The following is a 12,405-nucleotide window of genomic DNA, read 5'->3' on the forward strand; positions in this document are numbered from 1 at the left end:
TTTAAATAATTTATCTTTGTAATTGGAGAGAGTTTTAATCAATCATCTTTGCTAATTCATATAAGTTGAAGTTTTCCCACTCAAAAAAACCTCATTAACCATCATGAGTGTATGGGCATCAGAACTATCTCTTTCTATATCTATTCAACTTTGGCAATGATATAAGCTGTAGCAATAAGACCTTGGAATCACATACACAGCAGCTGAAAAATCACCATTCAGGGAAGATAGCAAACAGCAGGTAAAATTCCCCCTTTGGGATGCCTTATAAGTTAAAAAATTTATATATATTTTTTAACTTTTAAGAAACTTATAAGAGATGATAAACTAGGCTAAATCAGAATTGCTTTTAAAATTTCCCGGTTTTGCACCAAGAATATCAATGAAAGTGAAAATGCAATAACAAATGCTAGCTACCCTGTTCAAAGGGCATGAGAATTTTTGGGCAGGTTCAACAGGAAATTTCAGTATGTCTACTTTAATCTTTCTTTGCCATTGTCCTTGCAGATTCCTTTTCACTTGTCATTGACAGCTAATCTAAAACTTACAAACATATAACTGGCAAAATTACGACATACAACGCACAACGCTGGAACTTATTAAGTAGAACCATAAGCAAAACCATGGCATGACGACATTTTTATTACTCATAACCACGAAAAAGACGGTTAATCATGTTCGTCGGAACCATCAAGAGGACATCTAAACTGTATAGTGTCAAACTAGATACTTGCCTAATGCATTGCAGTTGACAAGGACCTGAACATTTAATAGCAGCTACTTAGGAGCTTGCTAAATGCTCAGAAAGAGCAATGTGAACATGATCCAAGTACTCCAATAAACATACCATTTTGCTTCACAAGTATATTTCTCAGTAAACATCCTGCATATAGACAATATAAACACATACATGCATGACTATATTACTTCCAAGCGAAACAAAAAGATAAAATAAACAAATGAAAAAACATTACATATTTTTCAAGTACAAAAATCTAGATGAATTATCAGATAATATTGTGCAAACAACTTTGTCCCAATTGTCAATAGCGGCAAAACAACATAATCTTAGAAAATTTAGCAAAAAAAAAGTCTTAGAAGCATAACACACTATAAAGCAAAATCAAGAAAACTCTCAACGTACAATCATAGACTTGATGAACCACAATCAGAATCTGCAAAATTCAAAGAATTGTTTGCTTGATCTCATTTTTTTCCGGCATATCCACGAAAAGGAATCCCCGATTTCGTCGGTAATTAGATGTTGAAATCTTCCCCTGTTCATAATCTACTTTTGAAGCACATATCAGATAACATCGTCATAAAATGGAGAGCTAAAGAACTCTACCAAGTTCTCATTTGTTCAATTATGTCGATCAATATCAAGCAAACGCAGAGTCTCCACAAAAGGATGGATGAAAAAAAATGGTGTATCCTCGTCATTGGAATAGGGAGTCAAACGATCAACAAAATCATTTGGTTCATGGGTGTCAAGATCATATGTAATCAAACTGTTTGATTTTCCTAGTATTGGATCACCGTTGTTCCTTACACCCAAAACTTGAGCCGAAACATCTTCACTTATACTAACACTCATCTTTTTCTCCCAAGAAAACTCATCTATCATATCGTCTTTCAATACCCAAATATCCAGATGAGGAGATCTATAATCCTCATCATCCTCTTCTGCATCGAAATCCTCGACCTCAACAAAGTAAGCAATCGATTGACCAAATGGAAGAATAAGAGGGTTACAAAGCTGACGTTGGTGAAGTGCAATCCAGTTAGGCACCTTGATTTTTCCCAGTATATTTGTTTTGGTATCAAAGTACATAACTAACTGATATGACAAGTCGGAGTTAAACCCTACCCAAAATGCAGTTCCATTAACAAATACAGATCTATTAGTACTCATAAAATCAACAAAAACTTTATCTTGGCATATTTTCTTCCAAGAATTAGAGTTAAGACTATAAACCCCAATCTCTACTGTGTGCAGGGCCTGTTCGTATGAGTCATCAGGTGAGTATCGAGGAGAGTAAGGTGCAGCAGTCGATTTAGGTTTGACAATATGTACCACAACATAATCATTAACTTCAGGTAAAAACCCAAAAGCTAAAGCCTTCCACTCAGTCTCGAGAAATGTAAATATCGAAAGGGGCGAGTGAGGGAGCATCTTAAATTTATGAGCAAGAGGATTCAAGAGAGCAATGTTGGGATTATAATGATGTTCCGAATCAAACATTAAAGACAGACAAATTAAACCATTTGATTGCGCATACCAAGCACTAGCTGATCCTAAGTCAAATGCATGATTGCAATATTCTTCACATTGTGGATCATCGAAACGTACTGTTAATTCATGGGTATCAAAATTATGGAAAAGTAGATATTTAGGGTTTATATGGGATGTGAGTTTTTGATAATTAGAGTGGAGAGAGATAAACATAGGAGTTCTTATAAGAGAATACCATGATTTTTGGACAGCTCCACAGCATAAGATATCCTTGACGGGAAGTCTTTTGAGTATTTCAGACATAAGCTGTTCGGGAAAGTAGTGGGAGGGAATGTACTTGTGCTTTGACAAACTCATTTCTCCTCAATTTGTCTGTAAGAAGCCTGATACTAGAATTTAGGGGTGTTGGTTTTCAGGTTATTAAGTGGTGGGGTTTCATAAATTTAGTGATTTTGTTATGGTGTTGGTTTTCAGGTTATTAAGTGGTCGGGTTTCATAAATTTATTGATTTTGTTATGGTGTTTTCTGTCAATGCAATTTTCTTGAACCTAAAATATTATTTTCTCATATTATTTATATTTTTAATTTTATTTTGATACGAGAGTACTTAAAATCATTTACTAATGTATATATATATATATTTTGTATAAAAGCACTAAATCTGGGTTTATTAAGTTTATTGAAATGATACAAATATTCAAAATTATTTTTATATTTTCAGTGTAAGAACATCATAATATACAAATATGAAGGTATATGATGACATTTATATTTGGGTTTGTATACATACATAAAGTTATTCGACATTAATATATTATATATAAAATCTTAAATTAATATATTTAAAAAATCATATTATTATTATTATATATATATTATAGAGGCTAGTGACCAAATACAAACCAATATTAAAATATAAATATAAACCAATTTTGAGTATGTAAATATTATTCGACATTAATATATTATATATAAAATATTAAATTAATATATTTAAAAAATCATATTATTATTATTATTATATATATATATATATATATATATATATTAGAGAGGCTAGTGACCAAATACAAACCAATATTAAAATATAAATATAAACCAATTTTGAGTATGTAAATTAGTAATTTACGGAGATTTTGAATGTATTTAGTGTATTTTTATGTGTACAAATATCTATAATAGGATCTATCTCTTCTATATATAATAGGAGAAGAAGGGGAATGGTTTGTGGGAATCGAACTCAAGATATTTTATTCACCTATACAACCTCATACCAGTACACCATATTGTCACATGTACTTTTTATCATACACATAATATGTAAATGTGCTAAATAAATATTTTAATTAATTTTAAAGATAGTTAATTGAATTCCGCAAAAAAAAGATAGTTACTTGAATATTTGTACAGTTAATTTTAAAGATTTGAATTCCAAATATAAAGTTAGGCATAATACATAAATGAATTATTATTTTATTTATTAATCATTTTTTTAATTTGAAAATATATCTCTTATATTTTAACATATTTTTAATATAAAAAGTAATTAAAATGTACATATATAATTTTAAAAAAATATTAAAAATATAATCGCTTATATATAAATAATCTATATTGGTATTACATATTTAGATAAGTTTGAATTATAATGAGTCAATGCATTTTAGTTTATTTCGAATTTGAAATCAGCACTTGGCTCATAGTTCAAAAAATACTCGAAATTTGACTTAATGACCCGGCCGAAAAACATCGTCACATTCTACGTTTAATAAATTTAAATTACAAGATTGGCGAGAATATCTTATTAATAATGTGATTTTTTTTAATATTTTATGTTAATAAAATTCAAAATGTTTGAGGTCTTTATAGGATCAAATCAATTGATTTTTGTATTAAAATTACTAACTTCACTAGTAGCGCATTGTTGTTTTTGGGATTTGTCCTGATTTTAACAATATTCAAAATTTTAAATGAGATCTCACGAGACTTGTTAAAACTACGATGATATATTAAATCGATTTATTTTTCATTTTTCACTTTAAAAGAACTAGCTTTTTAAAAGGAATTCTTTTTAGATAAGCCATATTCATTGATCAAGATAATATTGTACAAATATTTTGAATTATTTTAATATTTTGAGTTATTCAAATAAAAGTTATATCTATACAATATTGTAGCATTTGATTCAATATATTTTATATTATTTAAAAAAATATATATATATTATTCAATAATTTGAAGGAATTAACTAGTTCAACTGAAATTTATAAAACTTTATCGAATTGAAAAATATTTAAATTTAGGAGAGTAGTATACAATGTTATCAAATTATTATATGAAAAAATATTAGAGTCGTAATTAAAGAAACTTAAAAACGGTTTAAATAACGATATAATTACATGTTTTCCTTCGAATTCTTGAAAAAAACATGAGTATCAATAATAAGTCTTTAAAAAAAATATAATTTATTTTTATTTTACAACCATTATTGATACTCGGTTGCGTAAAAAATATATATGGATTGTTTGTCAGTGATAATGTGAATACCATATATAAATTATAGCAATTTATTTATTACATAATTTTAATTTTTGAATAATTATAAATGTATCTTATTTAAGTAATCAATTGTGTCAATAGATGTTAATAATGATTATACATGTACATAAATCAATTATTTAGCATATAAATAATTGAAACTGTCACAATTTAGTAAGAAATATAACATACGATAATTTACATGCTAACACACACATAACTTAATTTTACTTTGTTAACAGTAGAGTAAATAAAAAACTAACATTTTCCCATACATACATACATTGAATTTTAAAAACTAACATTTTTCATTAAAATCAACTTTTATATTAACAGTAATGTAAATTTTACATTATTGTATATTATGATTGCAAGTCATTCTGACTTCAGTTATGTATTTTTTATCTTTTTAAATTGAGTAAGTTAATTGTAAGTCAGTAGTGAAAAATAATATAGACCAATACATACAATTTATTTAAATAAAATTCAAATTTTTTGGTCAACTCTGTATTCAACATATATGTTAATTTTTAGCTTTTTCTTTGTAAACATACTAACAGCATTTTATATTAAGTTTAATCGTTTCATTTTAAACGTACACTGACTACCCTGTTTATATTCATTCATTAAATACAAATTATACAACAAAAAAAGAATATATATATATATATATATTGCTTAATGAGCTATATAAGAAACGTTGTTTAATTTGGTAATGTCTTGTATGAAAATAATGCACATTGATAAAAAATCAATTTGTATTTGATATACGTTAGACATTGTACAATATTTACAAATAAGAAAACAACTAAGAACAACTCCAACAACCTCCTTGCATTTTCACTGCAAATAATATAAATAAATGAGCTCCTAATTATTTAGAAACAAAAATCAAACAATTTCTCCAACAATTCTCCTTAAACTCACTCTATATTTATCTTTTTACTTATTAAAGTCATTTATATCATTAATAGACAGGTAAGAAAAATATAATATAATAATAGTTGAGCAGGGGTATTCACTCCTAAAAGTGAGAAAGCGTTCGGAGCTCCTAATATCATACAGAGGGACAAGGAGAGAAATTTTATCTTAATTTCTTTAAAATTTGACTTAAGAGCCTATATAAGGATAATGTTGGAGTTGCTCTAAGAATATTATAATTGAATGATGCATAAAATAATTCTAGAAAATGACCCGTGCCTCGCACGGGTTATTATGCTACTGTAACTATTACAGGTGAACATGGCTTTTCAATCTATTTAGTAAGTTACTAATAGGCTTATTAACCTTTTGGCCTTTAAGTATATGCGTTTGAACCCATAAACCCTAGAACTCTGCGAGCGTTCCCTTTGACCCCCAAGGTATGTATTTTCATACCCTTTAGCTCTTTTTACCGTGATAATAAAAAATTGGAGGGGAAAAAAAGACATTTGGCCTCCGAGTTAAACCGTTATAAGGGTTAAAGTGTACATTTCTCATACCTTGAGGGTGTAAAGGTACACTGTACTACCCAAAAGCTAAAGCATTCCAGGTAGCCTTCATAAATGTTAATGTATAAAGGGGCGACTCCGGACAGTCTTAAATTTTTGAACAAGAGGATTCCAGATATAAATGCTGCGATTATAGTCAAATTCCTCATCAAACATAGTAGACACACAAATTAAACCATTTGAGTGTACATACCATGAACTAGCGGGCAAGCCAAGTGGATAACTAAATATGCAATATTCTTGACATTGTTTATTGTCAGAACGTACAGCAAATGAATTGTTATCAAGATTATGAAAAAGTAGATACTTAGGATCAATATGGCCCGTCAGTTTCCGATAATTGCAGTAGTGAGAAATGAACAAAGGAGTTTTTATGAGAGAATACCACGATTTTTGAACAGCTCCGCAACGTAAGACATACTTAACAGGAAGTCTTTTAAATACTTCACACAAGATTTCTTCGGGAAAGTCGTAGGAGGGCACGTTCTTATGTTTTGACAAGCTCATCTTCCGAGACGGTGGATGAGCCAGACAATTTTAATTGCGTCCACTAATCTCTAGCTCCGCCGCTCCCAATAGAAATAGGGTAAATTGATTGTCTAGGAGTGCTACAATAATAATGCCGACCTATAAGTTTAAAATGGGCTTTGTATTTTTTGGCAAAATCTCTTTTGGGCGACCCACTTACAAACTTGTCGGGCCCAACTCATGTGTACAATGCGCCTTGAACTAATTTTTAAAAATTTCTTATTTTAATTCTTATTAAACAAGAACATTATTGGTTAAGGCAGCTATCTGTTAAGGAAAAATCTTTATTTTCAAAATAATTTGTTAAATGTGACTTGAAAATATTTTTATAAAATTATCTAATATAAACACAATCTTAGTTACTACGGTGTTGAGATAGTTCTATAAATCCAGTAATCAAAATACACAAAAATGCATAATGTTTTTTTCGACAATATATAATGTTAAAAATGAATATTTGTATAAAATGTTAAAAATGAATGTGGATGGAGGCTGAGGGTTTAGGTGCTTGTGCTAGGGCTGTCATTTGAGGGGAAGATGGTAAGATGAGGCTGGAATTCATAGCTATCAATCGATCACATGATCAATGAAATCATATGATTAATGTGTATCAAGATCATATATTATTTATTTTGGCTAATTTTATAATTAGTTCACTATTTTTACTTATGCTCAAGACATCAGCCCAAACATTTTCACATATACTGACACTCATCTTTATCTCCAAATAAAAATTATAACTAAGATGGCAACACTCATCTTTTTTCAAATGATGAGGGTCATCGTCTTCAACAAAGTATAATCAATGGATTGACCAAACTGACGGATAACAACTGACATTCCCGATTCATAATCAAGATAGGGCACATTAATTTTTCCAGGTGTATTAGTCCTGTTATTGAAGTACATAACTAATTAATATGACCCCGCAAAATCATAGGTAACCCAAAATGCCGTACCAATAACAAAAATAGACTGATCACTACCAATACAACCAATTATGATACCGAATCCTTCAAAGAATTAAACGATTCATGATTATTAAAGTCAAGTACCGCCAAGGAGAGATATTCAAGTGTACAGTGTTCTTAAAATTGTACATCATCAGAACATACAGTTAATAAATGGGTATTAGTATTATGGAAAAGTAAATATTTAGGATTAATATGGGCTGTCATATTTTGATAATTGGAGTGCAGAATGATAAACATAGGAGTCTTTAAGAGATAATACCATCATTTCTTCAGGCAAGTCTTTTGAGTATTTCTGACCAGATTTCTTCAGGCAAGTGAATGGCATCTTGTTCTCTTTCAACAAGTTTATCTTCAGACACTCGATCAGAAGGCCAGGAGGAGGCTGTTGCATTATATATAACAATGGAGTTTGGAGCATGTGTTAATTTTCTTAGCTCAATTTTGAAATAATAAACAATTCATATATATATGCGTGGAATGACCCAAGTTTAATACAGTAAATAGAGTGATGATAGCTTGACAATTAAAAGGGAGTACTATATAAGAAAAATTTCTTGCTACACCTACGTAAAAGATATTTGGAGAACAAAATGAACTTTCTGTCAGGTTCATCAGGGAATTTCTGTCCGTCTACATTTCTCTTTCTTTGTGATTGTCTTGACAGAATTCGTTCCAGTTGTCACTAACGGCTAAACAGAACCTACAAACATGTCAAAATGATGACATAAAGTGATGAACCTTATTAAGTAGAACCATAAGCAAAACCACAACATGACATTTCTATTAATCAGGACGTCCATGAAGAAGACAGTTAATCAGGGGAATCAGAACCATAAAGAGGTCAATCAAACTGTTTATTGTCAAACTATGTAGACAACTGCATTGTACTTGCCTAATGAATTGCAGTCGACCTGTGAACAACACTGTCATTGTCGCATGACAAGGACCTTAAATTTTTAAAAGCAGCTTCTTCGGAGCTTTGCTAAATGCAAAGATGCAACTCTGATTACAATTGGACATTCAACAGATGAAAACAGAAAACTGATGAAGTTGAGGATACAAAATAGTTCTTATATATGAGGAAGTGGATTGCAAATATAAACCAATTTTTAGAATCCCTAGCTAAAAGCTAATGTTATAGAAGAGAGAATTCCTTTGGATATATAAGCTAAAGTTACCAACAATTTTTGTAACTTGTCAAATCTTTATAGAAGAGAACATTATATCAAATAAAGCTTTCCACTATAAAGCTTCAGAGCACTTGCAATTCCAAAGAGCAGAGAGCAAATTGAATCTTTGTGCTAGCTCGACTCAATTTATGGCCAACTACATCTGGCCCAAATAAAGGGGCAGAACCCTTTGTAACAAGTGTGCTTATACTAACGAACTAGCATACCTAGACTTGTCCCAGCAACAAAAAGTTGGGTGATAAAACAAGTAACATTGAGTAAGTAATTGAGTAAGAGTTGAATCCTGCATTGTCAGCATTGCAGTCTCCTTAAACAATATGCTACTAAGGGCTCTGTTACGCGCCATAGGCCTACCTCCACGAGATGCCCAATTGTCAGTAGGAAACCATTATGCACTCTAGCACTTCATTGTAACCAACGCAATAGATTGTTGGTTTAGGAGTAAGCATAGAACCTGTCTTGTAGTTGATAGGCAGCAGTTGAGAATTTAAGTCTGCAGCCATGATCTTCATTCATAACATTACACAGACGACAAGTTGACGAATGTCAATTACCAAACCGAGCAAGTCCATCCGCTGTTAAAAGTCTTCCGTTGATTCAACAATTGAAGTTTCACCAAAGAATAGAGCCTAACTTGATCTTAGTGTAGCTTGAGTTTCTTTGTTCCAATTGTCAATGACCGAATAACGAGAGAACACCAAAAACATATAATTAAGTAAAATAGCGACAGAAAAGATGAAAATTGTTTCGCATAAATCAGAAACACGAAATACATGGATGGAAAATGTAAGTAAAACCATAATCTACAATTGAACAATAATGCATCGATGAATTGCTCCCCTAATCCAAAGAAATTCAAATCCACTAACAAGGCTTCGGGCTTTATACTTTTGTTCAATTATTTCAATCAATGTAAGCAAAACGAGACTCTCCTGAAAAGGACATACACCCAAAGTTGGTACAACCCCATCATAGCCAGCCAAATCACTTACTACATGATTTTTTAGATTATACGAAATCAATTTATTCGCTCCTTCAAGTATCACCTCGCCATTGTTCCTTATACCGGAGACTTCCGCCGTTATTTAAAAGTTTGAGAAATACTCGTCTTTTTCTCCCACAGATACTCATTCATTGGACCGTCTTTCAATACCCACATGTCAAAAGCATATACTATTTGGTCCTTAATAGAGTAAGCAATAGATTGACCATATGGATGAATAATATGTTGAATATCAAGATCATATTTGGTAAGCATATTTCTCACAACATGCCAGTATTGGTATCAAAGCACATGACTATTGTATCCGCATTCGAATTTTCCCGATATTGTATCCAATATGCACGACCATTAACATAAACAGAGTGATTAGGATCAATTCGGTCAATAGAAACACCATCCTGACTTACTTTTTTCCAAGAATGAGTGTTTAGACTATAAACACAAATTGTGACTGACCTGCTGAAAATACGTTCTGCAGAGTGTAACAATATAATCATTAACTGTTGGTATGAACCCAAAAGCGAAGGCACACCACCCATGTGTTCCATATGGAATAGGTGAAGCTGGAAGAGTTTTATATTTTTGAACAAGAGGATTATACAGATATGTCTCTCGCGGATATTTTCAGGCCCAGTAAGAATCACTTTTTACGATCAACAAGCATATTAGGCCATATGCTAGTGCATGCCAGAAGGGTCTCTTGATCAAAGGAGGAAGATTTCTAAGTGTACAATATTCTCGAAATTGTATATCATCGTAACTTTTGTTAAGTTTTTATTAACACCCGCATTCTCAAAAAATAGGTATCGAGAATGATGATCATGGGTTGTATATCTGATGTGATTCAAGTGAAGGTTAACAAACATTGGATTTTTTACCAGATAATACCATGATTTTTGGACGGATCTGCAACGCAAGGTATATTTGACAGGCAGCCTTAAAATATATCAGTTAAGAGTTCTTCTGGTAACTCATTAATCTTCTCGCACTCTCTGGCATCGTAGAATCACCGCTGCACTCTGTTATAACAGCACTCAGAGTTTGATTTATATTCTACTGTTATATGTTTTACATTATCGGTTTAATTTGTTACATCTTACTGTAAATCTTATTATGCAATTAATTTAACTCATAAGTAAAAATGTAGTTTAAATAATTTGGTATTATTACCAATTTAACATAAAATATATTTGTAAGATTTCCGGGCAGAGGAAAGAAAGTAATGCAAAGGCAATGCATGACTTGTCGATGCAAAGGAAATTGAAAATAGAATAAAATTAAAATTGAAATAAAATCAGGAGGATGAATCTGTCCGAATTGTCACTTACAACAACACAGAACTTCATCATGGGTTGTTATCATGTTGTGATAGTTTGTGTGGAGTGCGATGAAAATAGGAGTTTTTATGAGATCATACCATGATTTTTGGACAGGTCTGCAACGCAAGACATATTTTACAGGGAGTCTTTTGAGAATCTCAGCTGGAATTTGTTCTGGGAAGTTGAAGGAGGGCATGTTCTTATGCTTTGAGCAACTCATCTTTGTGTTCTTTATGTGCTTTGAGGAGCTCATCTCTGAGATCTCTGAGAACCTTATGGTATTAGGTGTGCTTTTCTTTTTTATCGGAGTAGGTAAGAAATAAAAATAGTAGCTAAATGTAGTAAATGTCAAATTCATGTTTATGAAGAAATAAGAATAGGAGCTAAATGTAGTAAATATCAAATTCATGTTTATGCCATTCACCTTTTCTTCAATAACCTCTTACGCCCTCATCTTTATGATAATGGAATCACACCCCTATACTTTTGCATTTTGTAACATTGAAACCCTTTTCAGATTAGAAAAAAATAATCAGAATCTCATTTAGGGCTTGATGCTCCTAAGATGCCCTCGGGTAACTATACTAGTTTAAAAGAGTTTCCGGGTCTGTTAAAGGACTTTGTGCTTCTCATACAACTATCCTGATGGAGTTTGCTATTAGTGAATACTGTAGTGAGCAACTGCATTTCTTAAAGAAATTGATGGTGACAACATCACAGCAGAGTGGCTCGCCATGGTGTCAAGCCAAGTACTATGGCCCTATGGGGACAGAATGCGACTAGGAATGTTATAGTTGTCATGTACACAAGCTGCAGTAATGCCCGACCTATATAGGTTTAAAATGGGCTTTGTATTTTTTAAACAAAATCTCTTCCGCTCGACCCAATAAATAACTTACTGGCCCAACTCATATGTGTAAAATGCGCCTTGAACTAATTTTAATAAACTTCATGTTTTAATTATTATTAAACAATCACATTATTGATTAAGAAAGATACCTATTAAGTATTAAGGAATAATATTAAATATAAAAATGTTAAAATGTGACTTGAAATATTTTTATAAATTTATCTAATTATCTTAAATGTGAGGGTGGAATTCGGAGTCAAATGATTACATGATCAAG

General features: G+C 31.3%; 1 protein-coding gene across 1 annotated transcript; it reads right to left on the reverse strand.

Moving 5' to 3' along the window:
• Positions 1–1,363: 1,363 nt before the first annotated feature.
• LOC141674994 (F-box protein At5g49610-like) lies at positions 1,364–2,593 on the reverse strand. Its single transcript, XM_074481701.1, has one exon. The coding sequence runs from the start codon at positions 2,591–2,593 to the stop codon at positions 1,364–1,366; it is 1,230 nt and encodes a 409-aa protein (XP_074337802.1).
• Between the last annotated feature and the right edge of the window lie 9,812 nt (positions 2,594–12,405).

The sequence above is a fragment of the Apium graveolens genome, chromosome 7, assembly GCF_009905375.1.
Source record: "Apium graveolens cultivar Ventura chromosome 7, ASM990537v1, whole genome shotgun sequence".
Lineage (NCBI taxonomy): Eukaryota > Viridiplantae > Streptophyta > Magnoliopsida > Apiales > Apiaceae > Apium > Apium graveolens.